The sequence below is a fragment of the Drosophila grimshawi genome, unplaced genomic scaffold, assembly GCF_018153295.1.
Source record: "Drosophila grimshawi isolate 15287-2541.00 unplaced genomic scaffold, ASM1815329v1 contig_848, whole genome shotgun sequence".
Lineage (NCBI taxonomy): Eukaryota > Metazoa > Arthropoda > Insecta > Diptera > Drosophilidae > Drosophila > Drosophila grimshawi.
Window position 1 is genome coordinate 14,220,910 of NW_025063692.1, and position 23,520 is coordinate 14,244,429.

Consider the following 23,520-nt stretch of genomic DNA (forward strand, 5'->3'; position numbering starts at 1 on the left):
TCTAACCATTTAACATTTTTGGCTTTTTCGTTTTAAATATTTAATTCAATTACTCCTTTTCATTTCATATACTTTAATTTGTAATTTTAATTTTAAATTTGTATGTATCAAAATATGTATAAGAATCTTGGTTAAGTGTTTCCTTATTTATTAAACTACATACTACGATATAGTTTAAGTCCCCATTTAAAGCCAACGAAAAATATATTTAAATATATTTTTCTACTTGTTTTGGCACTGCTGTTTTCTCAGTGTATTCTCGGCGCTCTGCTGTTTTATTCTACTCCAAGTTTTGAGTTGCTTTTTTTCCGCAGCATTGCTGAGGGCGCTGTGTGTGTATGTGAGCGTGTGTGTGTGTGTGTGTGTGTGTATGTGTGTGTGTGTGTGTGTGTAGTTGATAACTGTGGCTAAAGCTGGGGGCACGCTGGTGCCAGTACAGTAAACTAGATAAACACCACGACGCTGGCCAGCGCCAAAAGCTGAGAGTTAAGCTCAAAGGATGAGACTGAAGCAGAAATGGCAGCAAAAGGCTGAGCTTTGCCGACCGACCACTGACTAATGATATGTACTCGTTTGTATGTGTGTGTGTGAACTCACAAAAAAAAAAGAAGAAGAAAATAAGGAAAAAAGAAAGTTGACCAACCACAGCACTCTCTAATTAATGCCACCCATCTGGCAGTCGCTTAACCAGCAGCCAGCCAAGAGCGGATTGCGGATTGAGGATTTGATTTACTTACAGTGTATGCTGAGCGAGATGCGCTTTGAAACCGATGGGGGCACCCCATTGGAGGCGATGCACAGATACGAGCCCATCTCATTACGTGAGATTTTTGTCAGCTTGAGCACCTCGCCACGATACGAGGAAACTGTCATCAGATGGATATAGACACATATAGATACAGATAAAGAGAGATGGAGAGTTTGAAATGAATTAAGCGCTCAGTCTCAATGCGGCTGTTAAATAGTTGAATTATTCAGTGAGCAGCATGCATATGCATATGTATGTACATACATACATACATACATACATACATACATGCATACATATGTAAATACATAGGTGTACATACGTACCCAGTGTTTTGGTGCCAGCGTTGTCTTTGAGCACTATTTCGCTGCCATCCTCGCGACGCCAGGTCACAATTGGTTCCGGATATCCGCGAGCGCTGCGCAAAAAAATAAATCAAAAGTAAATACATATGTATATCTAATTAAATATATTTAATTATAACGACTTAAAAAAATAATTTCTGGTGCCGGACATTAAATACTCTTATAGCTCGATTCCACTACCAACATTTGTTGCATGTCTACAGAATGTAAGGTATTTTGGCCGTGCATTTTCCCCACAAGGGAGAACATTCTGCACATTCAAAATTTGTCAAGTATGTTGCTCAATTTTGATAATAAATAAATAAAGAATTTCATAAATGTAAGCTATTTTTTCTAATTTGTTTTACCACCCAAACGTTAACAAGAACACATTAATGACTTCTAATGGAATCGCGAAAAGTTGAGAATGTGAATGCAAGAAAGGTTGGAAATATTAGAATCAGGCCACTATAACTATAACTTTGTGTCCAGCCATATAATGATTAATTACTTTATCAATAAATGCAGCTTTTTCACGATTTGTTATTGGTGATTGTGTATTGATAAATTTGTTTCAAATTGAAAGCACGTAATTAAGTGATACCAATGCGAGTCTGATAACAGCTTAAGTTTGGTATACAATCCCCCATATATATATATATATATATATATATATATATATATATAAGGGGTTTCGTGTAGGAGATAAACAAACAAGAAACAGTCACAGCTATCTCAACTTGCTGATCAAAAGTGGGTATTTCATCACACAGTAATCCTCAGCGCTTGTTTATATAAATACATGTGTATATACATCGTATATCGAAACATGGCGCTCTCTTTAAGGAAGTTTGTTTAATCGCTGCCCCCAAAAATAGGCAATGGAAATTTGGTACAGCAGTGAGTTTTGTACTATTCAACTTAATATGCGGCATTGGTGGCCATTGTGTTCGTGGCTCAAACCGCAAAACTTCTTGTAATGTAGACGACGCAAACGCAACGCTTTTGGCCAGCAGTCGGCGTCTGTGGCTGTGATTGTGAATGGTGCAAGGAGATGCGAGGAGGGCTGGGCTGCTACCAGAATGTTGAATGCATGTTGAGGCAGCAGTTTAACAGCACACCAGACACGGGTGTGGTAAATTTTTATGATGCCGCAAACAGATGCAAAATAGCCAAGCAAAATAAAGTCTTACACACACAGAGAGCGACAGAGATAGAGAGTGTGAGAGAGAGAGAGGGAGAAAGACAGGCAGGCAGACGGACAGATAGTCTGAGACATTTGAGAGTTCGTTTTGCGTGCAAGACAGGAGCAAACACAATGGCGACCGCCTGGGCTCCAGTCAGCAGCAGTTGCTGAGTTGCTAACTTGGCCAAGACTAAACGATTGCCAAGCTGATTGTTTATGCGATTCTCTATGTCTGTATGTGTGCGTGTGGATTTTCTTGTAACATGCTTTTGCATGAAAATAACTGCAAGTCCACACATCAACAATAGACCAAGCCACACTCTCGCAATACATGTTGGTGATCATTGTACTCGAGCGAATGTTGTCCCCTTAACAACCCAAGCAAGACACATGTTTAATTATACAACAGTTTCGTATAATTGCATTGTGTGCAACGCATAAGTTACTTGGTCAATTGTCTTTTAATAAATATTATACAATTCTTACAAATGATCATGTTCATCGATTTGTTAACTTTCCTAAACCAATACTATTATTAATTTGTATACCCTTTTTTCATGACACGATAAAATTATAACATTGGTTATTAAATTAAATACTGTCTACAAGGATATGTAATCATAATACTCTTCGACATACTTAAGATAATCAATATTTCCTGATCGAGATTGGTTTAGAGATAAACTCATCTTTCGATAAATTGTTCCTATGGCAGATATATGATATAATGGTCCGCTTCGGTCCGATCTCCAACCTGTGTACAGGCTTCAGAAAAAGGATGGATTTATACCAAGATTCATCAAGTCTGTTCTGAAACTGAGGGACTTCAGTACATATAAGACTATAAATTCAGCCACTTTTATATATATAAAACATACTTTATGTGGTCGGAGACCTCTTTTCTAATGCGATGCAAGTCTGAGAACAAAATTAAAATACCATCTGCAAATAAAATAAATAAATGTATTTGACATTTTAAAAGGGCAGCCAACAAAACAAGAAGAGCAAGAAAAAACCACTGCACAAAATGAACAAAAGAGAACATTGCAGTCGGAAGTGACCGGCAACGAAATACACTGAAAAATTTTATTTAAAAAAACAACAAGCAATAAAATAAACAGTATTAAAGATATAGGCACTCAATTTATATACTCTAAAAATGTCATTAAGATTGGCCAGGAAACAAACTATTATTATCAATAATTTGATGTTATTTTATTTGTTTTTATTTGATTTGATATACAGGTAGCTTACTAATTTAATTATTTTATTTTGTAATTCCATTTGACATACCAAATTCCTGTACCCCATATATAAATATCCTTTACTCCTTTTGTCTCCCTCTGCCCGTTTCACTAATTTCTCTCAATCTTTTTCTCTGTCTTTAATTTGCCATTTGTAAGCAAAAATTTGGATATATCGATTTTCATATCGATAGCATTTTGCGTGATGTAGATGTGAATGAGATTATAACTGCGGGACTCTCTTTCTTTTATATGTTATGAAAACAAATAAACGCATGTCTTTTTCTATTCAAGTTTGTAGTAGGCTTACAGGAACAGTTTATCACACACCTGCCTCCTTTCACGTTCATACTTAGAATGCTCTTATTGCAATTAAATGTTCAGATTATGTTAATTTGTTTGCATTGTGCTATTTGCTTAATGCTATGAATAATTTGCCTACTACATAAATATATTCAAAGTGCAGATGGCTACTACTAGTGACTGTAGAATAACATCTGTACGTAAAATTAATATCGATATTGATCGATATAAATTGTGTGATTACCAGGTTGAATACGAAGAAGAGATCAATCGTGAAGTGAGCAGATGTGTTTGAGAAATAAATATAACTTAGTCTCGAATGCTAAGAGAAGAAAAGTTTCAACTGAGTACGGATAGTCCAACATACTCTTCCTCGGTTAGAGTATTATAATAACAGAGCCGAGCAATCTGTTCGTCCGGTCAACTTTTGAGGAGCAGCCGTTTTAATTTTGTTTTGTTTGTCGCATGCTTAAAGTCAAATTCATTTAATGTGACTTGCCCTAAGTGGTGTTAAAATGGAAAAAATTGCAGACTATGTCTCTAATAGCCTTCCACATACACACATACACACGCAGAGGAGTAGGAGGTGCGTTTATCGCCCTGGTTCTATCATTCTGCGGTTAAATCGTTAAAATTACTTCGTGGCCGTGGTCAAGTTCATAAATCAACGGCGACCAAATGCGTCGCGTCGAGTTTATGTCGTTGCCGTTGTCGCAGTTAGCTAAAAGGAAAAACCGCTGAAGCCAACAAGAGCTAACCGAACTGATAAGCAATGAGTCAGTGCTCAACCGAAAGGTTCCCTATAATCAGTACTTCCTTAACTGCTTCTATATAACATAGTATGATTTTTAGCCATGATAATCCAGAATATAATAATTAAACTCTTTGGTTTATTTGTTTTTTCTTTTGTTTTTATTTCTTTTCACTTCTATTCCATCGAAAGAGTCTAAAACAATAAATTATGGCCAAATTATTTGAAAACTTTCTGCAAAATGAGATCAACACGAATTTGCTCACAGTGTACGCGTTCTGCAGTCCTTATCAATGTATGTGTGTGTGTGGCAAGTTGTGTATGGTAACTGTAAGACTCGATTTGTGGCAAGGGCATAAGTGAACGCCGACCCAAATCAAGAGAAATGAAGTGTCGCTTAATTTGCTGACATTATTAAATGATGATAATGATGCGGGTGAAGTTGTTCTTGCTTTTTGGTGATGATGGCCATTTGGATGGGATTTTAGCTGGATAAGAGAGCTGAAGCCAGTTAAACGACTCTGCGAATGCAATTGTACGGCTATTAGCTTCTAAATGAACTTACATACATATACGTATACGTATATATTTATATGTATGATAAGAACAAATACATATAAATATATATGTGTGTTATCTATTCTGTTTAAGAGCTGTTGATTGCTTGATATAAGTGTGATCACTCACCGACATGTCAAACGCACTGAACTGCCCTCGGGCACAATCACATCCGATGATGTATCCTCGCTGATAAAGTCCGGTGGTATGACAACATCCAGAAACCCAATCTAGAAATGAATAAATAAACATATGCATAATTATAATATTATTATCGACATTCGATATACAATGATACCGAAGGTGAGACAAAGTGTCAAAATTGGAGTACTACGTCTACTAGAAAGTTAGGAAATCGATAAATTTTCGATTTGAAAGGCAAACTTCAAGGATAGTTTACTAGGAACCTCCTTCAAAGTTCGGTATTTCTTGGCTTCACCTGGCACCTGTTATCAGATGGTATGACTTAGGGGTATCAGAGTATTTAGCAGTCGGCAACGATCGACTTGTTTTAAATTGGCAAAGTGATGTTAAATGCCTTTATCTTTTAATGGTAGCTAATATTTCGCTTAGTGCAAACACTTTAAAAACTACTGCCAAAGTAAGTAGCTTAATATAGGTATACAAATAATAAGGAAACAACGAGAAGAACATCAGCAGGTATAAGACAAAGCATATAAAACAGTCATCAGTAAATGGTAGGATAACGTAGGCGCCTGGCTAAGAAGAAAATTTACTATACACTCAGCGAAAATTTGCTGATTATGCAGACGGTCATAAAGCAGCTGAAAGAACGACGAGGCAAATGTTTTTATGTGCCGAATGGGGGCATCTGACACAAAACACAAACTAAGTAAGTACATACAACATACGTACATAGGTATACATACATACATATGTATGTATTTGTGTACATATGTCTATATATGTGTATACATAACGAAGCAAATGAAATGACGCTAAATAGTTTAGGACTGTGACAGTCTGGAGCAAGAGCAACAGCAGGAGCAGGAGCAGGAGCAGGAGCATGAATAACAAGGACTCTTTACGCAATGACAATGGTAATAGAAAACAAGACGAGGCCAAAAAGGAGAAGAGAGCGGCCCGGGGAAACGATAGCAGAAGACAATTGGGTTTCGGTTGCGTGTGCAGCAACTCTGTGCTATTTTGGTTGCAGTAAGCAAACCCGCTACACACTCCCACCAACCATCAACCACCGACCACCTCGTCCCTCCAACCATCAACCTCCAATTGCCCGTCCCCGTCCACATGCCAGTGCTGTGTGTTGCTGTTGTCCTTGCGAGAAGCGTTAAAGTAAAAATAAAAATTAAGGAAGCATGAAATACATTTTATTGGCGCCATAAACTTCACTTGGCTGGACACATGAGTGTACGTGCTGCCACACGTACACACACACACACACACACACACACACACACACAGAGCACCGTATGTTTATATTTGTGTGTGTGTCTGAGTGTGTGTGTGTGTCTGAGTGTGTGTGTGTATGTCTTTCGCCTTGTTTTCCATAGTTTTCGCTTTCGATTTGCTGCGCTTTCTTTCACTTGCTCGAAATGATGCTCAAGATGTGAGGCGTGTGGCATTGGTGGTGATAAGGGGGGGGGTCGGCAAAGCAAGTCGTAAGTACAAACGGTGGCCTTTTGAGGAAGAAGATGGCTAAATAGAAGGGGCACCACCGAGTATGTTGCATTCCATTCTACTGTTGTCCCTTCAAATGCTGCTTAAAATTTTCCTGGACACTTTGGAAAATTGCTTTCAACGGCGAGCGCATGGAAAATATTTGCAAACATTTTCATTGTCTTCTTAGCTGTGGCATTATTCATTGGGTGTAACCTTTGTGATGCTACTCAACTTAAGTACAGCTCAAATACTATCGATAATACAACACACTCTTCAATACCCTATATGCATAAGAAATATGGTCAGTTTTTGCAGCAGCTGCTATTTATTCTTGCAGTTGCCTGAATCGGTTGGTAACTTCACAATGAGCTTAAAATTACAACTCAGCTACACTCAAAACGAGTTGCATTTTGTTTATTTATAATAAGAATGCTTTCTTAAACAAAGCAAATATATTTTTATTCTCGGATTTGTCATTTGTTGGCAAACATTTATGTTTGTATATTAGTTATGATTTCAGGCCCGTCATATCAATCTATATAATTACTATCAATCGATAATGATTCAGATGTCGTGTATGGACTCACAGCTAACCTGCAAACATATATATGGATGTAATGGAACGACAAATATGGGATCAAAAATCTTACTTTCAATCAAATTTGACAAAACAGGAACCTTTTCTTCAATCTTTGCGACATGTAAATAATTCTGCAGAAGAGAAAGAATTCTAATTCTCAGGTTGTGCTCAGGTTATAACTATATAATCATCTCATCGAGTTGTGGGTATAATTAATTAATTACTAATTGGGCACTCACTTGACTTTTCATTGGATCTGTATTCAGTTGGCACATGTAACCGCCTCGATCCTCCTCAGAAACGGCCTTGATGTGCAGATTCCAAGTGTTCTGATCCAAATGACTGACAGTCACACGTGGATTGTGTGTGATGACGTTCTCGTGTATCGCCTGGATGGCTTTTGTGTCGGCCTTAAGCCAGCCCACCTGTGGAGGCAAGTCACACAAAAAAAAAGAAGGGTGAAAAATGCATTTAATAGTTTTGTTAAGGATTGTGCTTTGTGGCAGAGATTTCGCATGCTTACTGCGTGTGTTATATTTATGTAGTGCTATCATTAATTAAGCTGTGTGTTCTGTGTACTAACAATATGAAGTGTGTGTTTGTGTGTGTGTGTGTGTGTGTGTGTGTGTGTTATACTTACACGATAGCCACCCAAGTGGCGAACGTGACAGGTGAAGGTTGCGTCGCGACCCACAGCGACGGACACATTCGAAATGCTTTCCACGAACTCCGGTTGAAAGGCGCCAATCGCTGTAAATGTGTGCAACGGCCACAAAGAGAGAGTATACAGAAACAGAGAAAGAAATAAAGAGAAGGAGAGAAAGAGAGAGACCAATGAGAGATGAGATTAGAATGCGTCTGTGGTGCACTATGTGGGAACGGTTAGTTGTGTCGAGTTAATGATATCGCAAGCACCGCACGAGCAGCACTACACTCAGAAAAACGTTAGAAATTCTCCATACATTTTATTATTGAGAAAGTAAATTTCGAAAATTAAAGACTGTTGCTTTCTAAAAACCAGGGTTTGCCTTTCTTCTAAAATGGAGAAATGATATGTCCAATTTTTTAGATTCATTTAACTTAATTTGAAACAATGTAGACCCTTTGTTTACGAGTAAACTAAACTAAACTAGATATCAGCTAAACTTTTTTATTTCTTAGATAAAATTTAGAAAGGATAATTTCTACGAATCAGGGCTTTCATTTCTTAATAAACGCCTTTATAATTTCAGAGATATTGTTGCGTAATATTTAGAAATTGTTTCTAACAAAAAGAAAAACTTTCTAATTTGTATGGCGATTTATTTTTTCTGAGTGCAGCACCAGTAACTACAACTGCAACGGCGCCTGCCAAAAGCTCAGTGATTTATCGCTTTTAAATGTGCACGACGCGCTACTTGCCAAGTAGCTGGCAGCCAGCAGCCAGCAGCCAAGAGCCAACTACCAACAAACCCACTAGCAGCTATCAACAGCCAACAGGCAGCAGACACAATCAGGCAAGTGGCAGTCAAGGGTTGGCCCTTTAATGCAACGCGCGAGCTAATTGAAGATCAACACTCATAAGTAAGCGGCGGCCTCAACTTACGGTTACAGCGCGGGGGGGCGGGAGCCAGAGGGGTGTAACATACGCAAATATATTAATAATTTATTGAATCATTGAAAATCAAACATTTCACTTGCAAGTTTTCCAAGAAAAAAAAACAATAAATAAAAAGAAAAAGAACTTTTACAGGCTTGGCCCCATAAAATAGAAAAGGTGGAGCGGGACGAGTGAGAGAGAGTAAGAGAGAGATATATAGAGAGAGAGAGAGAGTGAGAGTGAGAGCGAGAGAGTTGGCAACAGAGTGCCAGACATCCGCGCACGGCTTGCGACGCAGCCGTTGCCGTAGCAAAGTGCCTGCACCAGTCCCCGCCTGCTGCCCCTTGATCCACCGCGACCCCTGCCCTACCCGCATCTTTGGCTTGGTAATGCATGCAAAAAACTTTTGCCAAACTTGAAATTTAAATATTTATAGACAGTGCCGCTGGCAGCGGCAAGTGCGTCGGCCATCCGCATCCTCCACAGTGAGAGCAAGAACCACCCACAGCCACCGCACCACTCAAATGCCAGCGCTTGTATTGTGTCCTGACGGAGAGGGGGGGCGGGACGTTGGACGGGTTTGGCGGTAAGTGGAAGAATGTGCTGAATTGACGCAATTGGCCAAAGGCATGATTTATTTCATACTTTTCCCAATCATTTTTTTCCTCTGCGTTTTTCTTTTCTTTTTTATTGAAAAAAAAAAGACTATCAATTGGGGGACAGTTATGAACTGTTCATTTACATATATGTTTGGTTATATATATATTACGGATATTGTTTTGTTTTCTATTATTCAACCAAAATTAGTTCTACAACACTTTTGCATTGTATCAAAATTTATATAGGAGCCGAAAGGCATACGGCAAACTAATTTTGTGATTTCGTTAGTTGATTTCATTTTAGATCGTAAATTATAAGTTTCTTTTAAAACTAGTTTTGCAAAACTGACTTAAGATTTAGTTCCCTTAGTTAGTTCCATTTACATATTAAATCATCAAATTTCCCTCAGTGTCGCGTTGAGTTAATCCCATCGGCTTTGCATTTCAGCATTTTAAGCAAAATTGCACTTCTCGAATTGTGCTCGTAACGAACCTAAATTAAATGTAATTGAATTCCCAAAAATCATTTAAACTGAATATCAATAGTCAATTAAAATTAAAACTTTTAGCGAGCGGACCCCGCCCAACGGCCATTTAAGAAAAAAGAAGGCCAACCAGACATCACTTAATTTCTAAAATAAATGTTATCCGTCATCATTTATTCCCAAACTTAAACTTTAAAAAAGAAGAAAAAATAAACATGACGTGTTGGACGCTGCTGTTTGAGTCTGTTGGGAGTTTTGTGGTTGCTGCAGAATTTATTTGCATGGGCTTTGTTGCTGTATTTGGTAGAGCTAGAAAGCAAGCGACTGACTGACTGAATGTCTGGCTAAGTTTTTCATTAACATTCAGAGGAGAACAGGACAGGAGACTGAGACGGATACAGAGGGGAAGAGGAAGAGATAGAGGCAGAGGGAGACACAGATTTCGTATCAAAATCAACAACAGCTACAAGTTCAGGCACAAACAAATCTTTACTGCAAGTTGCAGCAGCACACGCAAACTCAGATATGGAGCCGGACAAAAGGACCTGCAGACACAAACGCAGAAGACATCCACATAGACATGCACACACATACAGCCACACACACACACACACACATACTTCCACAGTGACCAAAGCAGCTGCACTCAAATGTAGTTCCTGCTTGGTTGGCTGCGGCTTGTTTGTCAATCTGTTCAACTTGATGCCAAGAACGAGAGGGGCTGCTGCATTGTGCCAACTCCAATGAACTTGTCACCCCGAGGTTGAGGCCCGATTCGTGTCACAATACTTGACTGAACCCAGGGCCCACTGTTGGCTGCCCGCCACCCGCTGCCGACTGCCCACCGTTCCATTTCAGCTGTCCTGCTTCTGAGCACTTTGGATTTTCCGGTCACAAGAATTGAAGTTGCGCCAAGTCGCGCTTGCAGGCAAAGTCAATTAACCCATGCCCATCGGTCAGACTAGCTAACCCCCAGCCACCCCTCCCGAAGCGCTGCATCCCGCTGTTACGTCCAGTCGCATGTTTTTCACATTTTCGCACGTTATCATAAATTTAGGCGTCTCCGCTGGGACTATGACCATGCAGCAGCATCCGCATCCGCATCCGCATCAGCATCGGCTTCATTTCAATTTTCTTAGCCTCCCTTTGGATGTCGCGAAACCATTTTGAAGGTGGATTCTGTGGGTTACGTTGCCCCGGCTAGAGGCTTGTCACTTTGGCGGCACAGGACACGATAGGACAGGACAGGACAGGACAGGACAGGGCCGGGACGGGCTTTGGCTGACGTCCTCAATACGGTACTGTTGGCAATGGCGCCCCAAAAGTTTAAATCACACAACGACAATGAGGATTTACCAAAGCAAATTTATGGTTAAGGACATTGGCAAAAGTTAAGCTTGTATTTGTCAATGTGTGTGCGTGTATGTGAACGTGTGTGTGTGTGTTAATAAAGTGTCTTGTCCTGCGTGTGTTTATATGAGGCAACAAAATATATGGCACGGCACGATATGCCATTGCCCCGCTTCGACCAGCCTTGCCCCACGCTTAGGTAGAGCGAAACCAAACAGATACAAAGATGCCAATCTGCATGGCACCTTTTTTTATGGGGCGCTCACACAAATCCCGACGCCAAAGCGCCAATGATAGGTGATAATGGCAAATTTTTGAGACGGCAACTGGAATAGGCAGCTGCTGAGGCACAGGCTCACTGCCATCGCCGAAAGACAAAAGACGCAACTTGAAGAAACAGCCAGCCCAGCCAGGCACAAGGCATTAAATTGCTGCAGCTGTGAATATATAAAAGGAACATTTCTCGACTGCCAGATATCCAGCATCAACAACGATTCGATACACAGTGAATATTGTATCATTTTTTTGTTGTATATATTTTCTTCTTTTTTTTTGGCTTCGTGAAATATTTGTATATAGAAATGTGTTTGAAATTGACTTATTGTTACTCATTTCGGTAAGTACGATGTAATTATCAAAAACACAAAAATCCGAATCAATGTACCAATAAAAAACCAAAGAAAATTATGAACATTTCGTTGATTTTAGGAAAATCTGTTTTCATCAAACTAACCTTGAAAAGAGAATCGAGCATTCATTTAAATATATCTCAACTCGCAAAACAGCATTTTCCGCACTCCTTATTGACATAGGGTAAAAGTACATAGACATATATATACTTTATATATACATATATATTTTGTATATATATAAAATCAAATAGCCAAGTTAGTCTCTGTTGCCAGTGCTGCTGGGCGTTGAACTACCAAAAGGCAAATAGCAAATAACAAATGATAGCTGCAGCAAGTGGCAGCAAGTGGCTGCCGCGGTTGGTGGCAACTGCGCCTAATGGTCGGCCAACGACTTGGGGAACATTTGCATTTTTTTTTACAAGTCGTCGCCTACAACTTGTAGCACTCGCAATTGAATTTGCACTAGTCAAAAAACGAAAAAACCACACACAGAAAAATTCAATTTAATGTTTTCTTGTTTTTTGTTGATTTTGTTTTTTTTTTTTTTAACTTTTATTTAGTCTTAACAAACGTCTTGCAATTAATTGTGTCTTGATTTTTGTTACACATTTTGAAATGGGTTCGCAGCCCTTTTTTAGTGGGCAGGCATTGCAAATGAGCGACGAGTTGCTTTTAATTGCCAAAGTTTTCAACCCCTTTAAGGAGGGGGGTCCGCTTCAATTTTCCCATGCCGCCATTGAGCTAAATTTAATATTAAACTAACCTATCGAAAATTCGTGTTGAACAAGCCAATTAAATAGCCAATATTACATATTATTTTTCTATTCGATCAAAATGACTCGACTTCTAACTACTTTAATGAGCATACTTTGGGCACACTGCCTGCGTTTAAAACCAATTATTGATTTTGTAAATTTTTTGGGATTTTTTTAAAAATAAAATTGTTAGTTTTATTTATGCTTTAACATTGTACAATTTGTAAGTGCTTTTTGTATGTATATAATTTCTGACAGATTTGAACATTTAGTTAATTTTATTAGGCATTTATAAATTGCATTTGTTACAAAATTTACATTCTTTTTTTTTAAATTAATTTCAATACTTTTGATATTTTTGTTTATTGTTGTGGGCTTATAAATGTAACCACCATAAATATTTTATCTTAATTTTTGCTTGGTTTTAAGACCTAATCGTTATTTGTTCACTTGCTGGTATTTAAAGGTTAACTAGTAAATGTATTTCTGAGATAAACAGTATGTCATTTATATGGATGTTCTAGATTAACATAGGAAACTGACGCAGAAGGATTTTCTTTGGCTAACCTACATTTGTGCTTGAGTTTTGCTACAGACTGCAGAGCTCTCTACTGAATCACAAAGCGACTATGGGCAATATGAGAAAAACATTAGTTTTGGCAGCAATTTAGCTATGTTTTTTACGCAGCATACGTTCAAAATTGAAAAAAACTAAATAGAAAGTTGTGCAAAAGCAAAGCAAATATAACAATAAAGAAAAGCTCTAATAAAATGAGCAGAAGGAAGTATCCCCGCTTCCATAAAGCATATATATTCTTGATTAGCATCAAAAACCGAGTCAATTTAACCATTTACGTCTGTTTGGACAAGCCGATCTCATCCACTATAAGAGCTGGAGGCTTCTTTTAATTAATAAAGATAATTTCTTGCTCGTTTCATTTTATCGATGACAATCCACATTTCACGAATATCGATACATAGATTTCTTTGTATACTCCTATAGAGGATATTTTAATTTTGTTCTCAGATTTGCAACGCATTAAAGAAGACATCTTCGAACCCATATATATTGTATATGTAGTATTATTCTTCATTAGTCGATTCGATATATATGTTGCACATTTAAAAATTGATATCATATTTAAAAAACAAGTAATAAGCCAAGTAGGACACTATCTAATATCTTGTTTGCTCTGCTTAATTGAATTATTTACCAATCTAATTGGTGCGCTTCTGGAGAAATCTACAAGAGCTCTGAAAAGCATTTCACTATTGTTCTTTTATTTGGGATCCAGCGATCACTGAACACATTTGTTGAGTTTTTGGCCCAAAGAGCATTTGCATTTGCATTGTCCCTTGTCAAATAAGTGAGTAAGTCTGAGGGTGTTGCTAAGTACTTAGTAATGAATTTGCGCAACTTTTTTGAGCTACACTTTTTTTTTATAAACATGTGCTGCAAAAGTGGCGGTCGGTGCAGCCAACCAAATGCCACAGCTGGACGCTTGGCAAGTGGTAGGTGGCATGCGGGAAGGGGAAAGCGGGGGGGGGGGGGGGAAGGGGAGCGGCATCCGCTTGTGGCTGCGGCGGTCGCATGCTCTAAAAGCTAAAGAACCGCCGCAGCCATTGCCATGAGTCGTATCAATTAAGATACTCATGGGACGACAAAACCGAATGCATACAATTTACAAAGTGCCAAAACTTTTCCACGTACATATGTACGTGTATATGTACGGATATATGGATGCATCTAAGTATGTATGTATGTATGTATGTCTAATTGAATGTCATGCTGTCTGACTGTAGGCTGTGCAATATTGCGGTTTGGCTTATAGCTTACAGTTTATTAATGCACATTGCGTATTTGTTCTAAGAGTACCCAATGCGTGTCCGGGTGTCCTCGTGTCTGCTGTCCGTGTGTCTGGTGTCGTGCTGCACGTGGGCAAGTAGCTTATCATTTATAGTCGCTCGGTTCACGTTTCCAATTGCAGCCACATGCTGGGCAATTAATTTGCATTTCATTGATATGCACACTCACAGATACACACACACACACACACACACACACACACACACACACACACATACACACACGCATAGAGAAAGCCCTAGGCACCCGCGGTCAGACAGACAGCCCTTATTTTCCAATATTTGTTTAGGATTATTGTCGGTTATTAATGTTGCTGTAATTGAAAATTATTTTCACTTTTATGCTTATCATTCATTATCAGCGGCCATTACAACTGCCAACTGCCCAATTGGCAGTGTGCAACGTGCAACCAGCAATGTGGCATAATTCCACATTTAATGCATTCACAAACGCGTTTGCATTGCGCTATTATCACTGGGGAATTATTGTTAACCGTGATTTAAGCGCCCTTTTCATACCCTCACGGATGGGCATACAAACTTTTTGACGATGTGTGTAGCGCTACAAGGAACTACAAGAGTGAATAACGGTTAAGTTAGGTTATATTATGGCGGGCAGTGACAGAAGAAGTGCTGCACCGATTGAGGAAGCAGCTTCAATAATTGAGTTTGGGGCATTGTCTTGATAAAGTAAACCAGTTTATCACTTTTTAATCAACTTTGTATCCGAGCTGTTTTTGGGTTCCTCTCAATATATTTGATAAATGCACTTATCGCGCTTCTTATTATAGTATATTAACCTTAAGCTCATAATTGAATTTTTTTCCAATATATTATGATTAATTTGATGTCTTCGTTCTTTTATAATGATATAATCAACGATACAAAACACATGTATTAAATATTATGTTGAGAATATCCATTCGAATTTAATAAAAATAGGGAGGGTATTTTAAGAGTAGACACTCCGTTGCTAATTCCTGCTGCTTGTTTATTTTTATTTTGAGCACGCATCGTACATCATAATTATTTGCATACGCACACACACTAACACGCACACACAACACACACAAACACAAACACACACACACAACACACAAACTCACACACACACACACAATGCACACTTTACTGTATAAATATATATATTGTTAATATTTATGCTCTGCCCAATGCATATTTTGCCGTTTGTCAATTTGCATACATATACTTCCGCTTTATTTATTTATTTTTTCATGGTTTCATTTGTTGTTGTATTCATTATCTAAAAGAGCAGTTAATTGAACATGATTAAAGTGATGATTACAGCGGCCAGTTTAATACAAAATGGCTTTTTGTTAAGTGAAATTCGGTGGCAGCAAAACGGAATTCAGACTTCGATGCGCTTTTACATCATTATAACAATTCGATCAGCAGCATTTCCATTGTTTCAAATTTAAGTTTTTCACTTAACATCAATCTCAAAGAAGACGTAACACCAGCGATTTATTATTATTATTTTATAATGTCACCAATACAAAAGAAAGTATTAGATGATCGTATTTATTTTCTAAGCATTTTTCACTTGTATATTTACTCAATATATTTTATTTGGAATTGTTCAATTTTATAGAGAATCACTCCCCTTGTGAAAACTTAAGTTGCTCTAAGTTTTTTCCATTCAATTGGTTTTATGAAAAATGTTTTGTATTTATTATTATTAATATCAACTTTTAGGCTATATCCATAATAATTTATGTTAAAATATGTTTGTTATCATTTTTTCCCTAAACTAACAAAAATCTTGAGCAATGTTCAGTAAAATTTTAAAGACGCGTCTTGGTTTAAGAGAAAAAACCGTATTGAATTGAAACAATTTCATAAACTGTTGTTAATGCAAAAATATTGTATTAAAAAATAGCTCAAACTATTTAAAAATGACATTCACAGTAAATGGACGTAATTGTGAAATATTCAATTGCTGGGCCTCGGCACCTTCATCTGTTATAATTGCGTTAAATAATAAGATGATTGCGCTTGTACCATTGTTGGCATAGGGATCAGTTCATCCATTCAACTACAGGATCCGGGAGTTACTACGAACTTTGGACAACAGACACTACGGTTAATTAATTTGCCGATAAAATTCACCGTTGTCTTCATTTGCCGGTTGCTGCTGCTCATTTCATTTATTTATTTGCATGTGTGTTATTTATACGGCTTAATGCCAAAAGCAACGATACGGAATCCCAATCGTTGAGGACACACTGGACAATGACACTGCATTAAAAACAGCCATATGCTTTCGCCATTTCTCCTGTTCGGCATCTGAATTAACCCGAGTATATAAATATTTGGCGCCATCATACTATGGTACACATATGTACAAAATTAACTTGTTGTACTTGTACTTGTTCATTAAAGTGAGAGTGCAAACTGGTTAAAATCAGTTTTCTAAACAGAATTGGATATTAAGTTTGACCAGCCGTCAACCTTCCTGAATATGTTCATAAACTTTTGAAATTGGCGCACAGTTTATGATGGTTTTTTGATTTTGTTCAGTGTAAGCTTTGCCCAAGCACTGCCTTTTCCATTTATGGAATTTAATATAACAAATGTAGAATTTTAATATTAATATTGGATAATGAAGTACAATTGAAAAGTTAATGAGTATTTCATAAATTTAGTGGCCAACTGTTCTGCTTTTGACCATTGTCCGTTGGTTTATAAACTGGCAGTGTTAAGTTGGGCTCAAAAGTTAATTTTCAATAAGGTTGCTGGCCACCATTAATTAAAATTATTCAATCACAACTTAACATTGCCCAATGCATCGGTAGCTTTTATTATCTCCTTAATTGCATCAGTACTCAACCGATGAGAATATCACACGTGGGATATTAGTCCATGAGTGCCATGAATGTGACTTTTCACAAGTCTACAACAAACTCAAACTGATGTTATTTAGATTACTAATATTATACGTGGAATCTATTTTGTCGCCAAAATGCAATTAAAAAAAAAAACGCAAGAAATTCCATCAAATATTTCATCTCAGAGATGATGAAGATTACATAACCTTTCAGAACTGTTTCAGCTACTGATATCTTAATGTCATTAATCATTTTAGTACCGGCCTCATGTTCCTATGGAAGCTATTTGATTAATCAGATCAAGAGTTTATAATATCCAGATCGATAATTTTCAATGCGACATTATTGTAAAACCCTCTAAACGACTATTGATGTGAGATATCTTTTTTAGATAATAATTAACAATTAGATATCAGTCGGAATGTCAATTTAATGAATTTAACATTTCAACAATTAATGAAATAATTGAATTTGTTTGAATTGCCATTTTTAATTTGACTGACAAGCATCATATTTCTATTATGTGTATTAAAAACACACATGAGCAAACCTTCAGTATATCCTGAAAGTATACCACAAAAATTTGGTTATACCCAAAATACTATCCGCAAAGGGTGCAACAAAATGTTATAAATATTAAAGATCGGAGATCAGTTTCGCACAGCAAGAAATATACGAATATCGAAGAAGAACAAATTATAAAGTCAACTAATTAGCAATAATTATTAAAGAAACTAAGACATGCAACTTAAATCTTTCCTTTCCTAAACTAAAGGCTATTGTTGAATTTCCAGATATATACTTCAAAATCGCAACACACGGAGTTACTTAGAGGCAAACAAATTTGGATGATTTTAATAGGTTTGATTGCTTTTGCTTTTGGCTTTACCTTCGATGAGCGCCACAATCAACAGAACCACGATCAGCATTTTATCATTGCGATTGATGAGAACCAGATAATAGCGATGCAGATGTAGTTTTGAAATGATACACATTTGATATTATTCTATATACTTTGTATTTCGTTTTGATTTTCTTTTCTTTTTTTTTTCAAAAGTTGTTCATATATCGAGTCTGAGTGATGAACCAACTCTCAGACATTGGGGCAATTCCGGTTTCGATTCGAGAGCCCCAGAAAGCACAAAAACATTTTTCTCCACAACATTAGCACAATGTGCAGTCGAGTACATAAACAAAAAAAAATATAACACATACACACATAGCACACTGTCGATATTTGTTTAGATAATTAAAGGCAATATATGATAATTAGCGATTTGAAGCGATTTGCATTCCAAGAACCGTAAACACGCGCGTTCGAATTTGGAATGTGAATTAACTGTGTGTGTGCCAAAGAGTGCCCAGTGCAGCGTCAAATCAACTAGCCGATGGAAGCGTTGTTGATCAACTGAAAACGCATACGCCTCGCACACGTTCTCACACACAGGCCAGCATCCCGAAGTGTTTGACGAACGTTCGTTCGGCTATTTGGCGACACATCGTTGTCGGCGTTCGTTGGATGCTGGATGCTGGCCTCGGGCCGAGCTGCATTGCCGAACGGACGAGCTGCCAAACGTCGTTGCCAATTGTCGAAGTGGATTTTCGAAATGAACAGAATCCACCATGTGCCGCATGCCATCCACATGCCTGACACGTGGTGGAACGCAACACTTCTAGATGGCAGCGGCGAGGCGGCACGTGGACACAGTTCTCGGCACATGCGCAGCATGCTGCGAGGGAGGAGTGTCCACGCGTGCTTCTGACAAATGGTACGACAATTGCTACAAGCTGTGGTGGCATTTGGCGGCTTGCGTTTGCGGCAAGCAGCAACGCGGTTGGGCGCCTCTGTCGGCCTGCCTGCCTGCTTGCGAGCAACAACAACAACAGCAACAATATGCTTCGGCAAAATGCTTCGACTATTTTTTTGCCGGTCGGCTATCATAGAACTCATGGCCTAATCATCATGCCAAAGGTACGACTGTAGATGAAAGCCTGCCGCTTAGTGGTTGATTAACTGCCGCCAGTTGCTGTTGCCGTGATGCCTGATGCTAAGGCTGAGGATGACATCGCCAAGTCCCCTCCCTCACCAGTGCCCACAACACCCTGGCAACAACCAGCATCTAGATACCACTCATAATAAATGAAGGTCCCTTACAGATTAAACTGCAGCTGCAACTGCAATTGTCCGCCCAAATGGTAAATGCGTCAATCATACCAACCGAATGCCGAAAACTTTTATTTGCCCATAACTTGGCCAAACAGAAAGTTTTTAATGCGAATTGCATTTTGTAATCATCGCTGTGGGGAAGCATGCTAAAAGACGAAAGGACAAAAGAGAGAGATAGAGCCACCAGAGACATATAGATAGAGACCCTTACATACATATATAGGAATACAATTCATTGCGATAGCATCAGCAACATTATTTCATCATTTTCAATTTCCCAAATGTCTCCCAACACGAGACGATCAAACAAAAGCAACAAATATGACAAAAGCTGCAAAACTGAAAATTTAATTGAACTTCAAGTTTTGCGGCATTCAATCGCAGCCATAGACAATGACAAGGCCAAGAGAAGAACCCGAAAAATGTGTCCGTGGCCCAATCGAAAATCTGAAATTGTCTCCAAATGAAATTGAGCGCATAGCCCACAAAAGGAGCCGCATCAGAAAGCAGCAGCAGCAGCAGGAGCAGCAGCAGTGGCATCAACGTCTGCATCAGCAGCTGACAATTCAAAGTAAGGCTGTCAAACCTGTCGCAAAGTGGCTTAATTGTCCAATAGACGATAGACGTAAAGTTGGCCAAAATGTTGATGATAGGGGGGGAGCAGGGAGCGGGAAGCGTAGGAGAGATGTGTTGAGTTCGGGAGCAAAATAGCGGGATTAAACTTGTCAACGCGAACAGAAGCGAGTGTCAGTCATATTAAATTACGAATATAGTCGCATAGTCTCGACAGCTCGACCAAGTCTTTCTAAGATTCTGAGGGGTTAGTCTGAAGATTTTGGCAATAAATTTAACTCAATTACAAGTGAAACAAGTTTTGCTCACAGCTCACATCCCTTTTTCTGCGTTTTCATACCCACGCATGCATCTAATTATGCAATTATCCTGCAAATTTTGTCTAAATGCAATTGCAGCTGCTTGCTGGATTTTTTTCCTGTTTTTTTTTTTTTGTGTTTTTTTGTAAGAAAATCAAAGTGCGTATGGCAAACTTTGACAGCTCAAAATGCTGCAATTATGCCCAAGCACAAAAGGGTTTAACGCTGATAAGGATGGTTGCTGGAATTGTCGCATTAGTTCAAGCAAGACTCGAGCTGACAACAGCGCGTATGCTTCTCCAATAAAAAGTTACTGTGACAAAAGCATCAAAAATATAAAAATAAAAAAAAGTCGGAAAACCTTGAGCAAAAAAAGCAACAAACAAAAAAAAAACAAAAACAAGCCCAACAACCAACGAGCAGAACAAAGAAATCAAAACTTTTGTTTCTAAAACTCATGTTGAAATCCGCACACGTTTACACACACACACACACACGCACATACGCACACACACAGACATACACCCACACACAGGCTTGTGGGTGAATTTTGGATTTTGCAACATGAGCAACAACAACAGTAGGAAGACACATGCTGCAGCTATAATAAGTATGCAGCGGCAGCGCAAGTTGTTGCTTTCTTGGTTGTTAGGTGTTAAAACAGGCGGAAGCTAGAGGCCATGTCCTACTCGAAGACGAGTAACCCAACCAACCAACCCAATCCAATCCAACCCAACCCAACCTAGGCACAAACAAAGTCGCCGTCGTTGTCGCAGCCACTGCAGGTGCTGCTGCCTCAGCAGGTGAGGATGGGGCATGCTTTTGTGGCATGGGTGTATTTACGTGCACGTGTGTCCCAGACTCGTGTACTCACTACGTGTGCCAAACTGCTGGCTACAATGTGACAACATCTGTGTGTGTGTGCGTCTGTGTGTGTGTGTGTGTCACACATTTCAATTTGCATGTGTTAGCAGCAAACTTTTGATAAGTGTTACTTGTATTACTCGTACACATACACAACCAACCAACCAACAGACAGACAGACAGGCAGGGAGACATCTACGCACACACTTGCTGCAGAAATTGAAACTTATTGTCAAAAACTCTCATAGGCACACCCAACCAGACATATAAACATACTAGCATGCATACATCTATATATATTTGTATATATATATCAATAACTGGGAGTGCACATTGATACAATTACTTTTAGACACTACGTGCCACAGCCCATTTTCAAAACCAAAAATAAAATGGCTCAAAACAATAAGAAGAGTAAAAAAAAAAAATGCATATTGTAATAAATTTTATACTGATAGTAAATATACAATCTCATCTTCTTTAAAGTCAACAAAATATCATTTAACTTATATAAATTTAAAAAATACTAAGTTTGCTTATGATGACTTGTCAAGAAGAATGTTGTGAATATTGTCACCAATTAACTTTCTTTTTTTTTCCATAAATTCGAAAAATGTGTTGAAATAATAATAGTAATATTCATTTTTTTATTAAATGTCTACAAATATCAAATATCAGATAAATTCAAAACGCAAAAAATAAATGGAAATTGTAGGTCACACTCAAAGTCAGATCTGTATCTATATCTATGTGTCTCTATCTATATCTATATCTATATCTATATCTATATCTATATCTATATCTATATCTATATCTATATCTATATCTATATCTATATCTATATCTATATCTATATCTATATCTTTATCCATATCTATATATCTATATCTATATCTATATCTATATCTATATCTATATCTATATCTATATCTATATCTATATCTATATCTATATCTATATCTATATCTATATCTATATCTTTATCCATATCTATATATCTATATCTATATCTATATCTATATCTATATCTATATCTATATCTATATCTATATCTATATCTATATCTATATCTATATCTATATCTATATCTATATCTATATCTATATCTATATCTATATCTATATCTATATCTATATCTATATCTATATCTATATATCTATATACCTATATCTATATATATATAACTGTAGAAGTTCGACTTTGAGAAATTTTTGTCAAAAGAGGAAGTTTGGTCGAGTTGGCTTGGTAAGCCAAAGGGTATTTTATATAAGCGATCATCTTTCGACCGATTGTTCCTATAGCAGCTGTAAGCTATAGCGATACAAATGTTCGGTCGTTGCATGCATCATTAAGATTAAGACTTAAAGCAGTGCGACTAGTTGCCATGTAACTGAATATACCGACAGACGTACAAACCGTCATGGCTATATTGACATATGCTGATGAAAAACATATACCTATATAGTAGTTTCGGAGTAGTTTCGCCTCCCAAAAAAAATATAATTAAAAATATTGTCTATATAACAGAACATATTGCTTATCACTTCAAAAAAAATGAAAAATTTGTTGTTGTAAAGAAACTTTAAAAAACCTAAATAAATGTATAAAAAATGATGTAATTTACACTTGACCATGACGGGACTCGAACCCGCAACCTCCGGATTCGAAGTCCGACGCCATATCCATTAGGCTACACGGCCCCTGCATTCGGCGTAATCAAGAGGCTCCTATTAACTTTTGGCCAAAGCATTGCGTATAGAAAATGATAAAAACAAAGTGCGAAATAAAGCATTATGCAGGCAACGGAAATTTGTAGTCATTTTACGCTCTTATAAAATCATTTAAGTCTACTTATGTATTTTATTTCATTCAAAAGCTATCCAGACAAAACACATAATAATATAAATTTAATTAGTTGCAGCAAAACCAATAATAACAAAAAACTTTTAATCAAATGCAAGGATCATAAAGGCTGTTCCGCCATTGTCGGGAAGTGATTTACTTTACACATATTGTAAAGTAGTTCAAAAGAGAAAGAAAATTAGGCAGATATCATAAAGCTACAAAAAATCCAATTAAAGCTGCCACAAAAAAAAAAGAAAAAAAAAAAACTTGAAGCTTGTGAATAATTTTCAGATAAATAAACT

The 23,520-nt window shown here is 37.6% G+C and overlaps 1 protein-coding gene and 1 non-coding gene across 2 annotated transcripts in view; both read right to left on the reverse strand.

Moving 5' to 3' along the window:
* LOC6565800 (lachesin) overlaps positions 1-18,501 on the reverse strand; it is a 28,160-nt gene extending 9,659 nt beyond the window's left edge. Inside the window, exons 1-6 of the mRNA XM_032738928.2 lie at positions 18,360-18,501; positions 7,996-8,105; positions 7,595-7,780; positions 5,264-5,364; positions 1,075-1,166; positions 738-866 (exon numbers count right to left, since the gene is read on the reverse strand). Of these exons, the coding sequence (XP_032594819.2) occupies positions 738-866; positions 1,075-1,166; positions 5,264-5,364; positions 7,595-7,780; positions 7,996-8,105; positions 18,360-18,465 (724 nt within the window). The 5' untranslated portion in view covers positions 18,466-18,501. The remainder of the gene's footprint in view (positions 1-737; positions 867-1,074; positions 1,167-5,263; positions 5,365-7,594; positions 7,781-7,995; positions 8,106-18,359) is intronic.
* A 4,499-nt stretch (positions 18,502-23,000) lies between these two features.
* Positions 23,001-23,073, reverse strand: Trnar-ucg. The gene has a single exon. It is a non-coding gene; the product is annotated as a tRNA-Arg (tRNA).
* Positions 23,074-23,520: the final 447 nt, after the last annotated feature.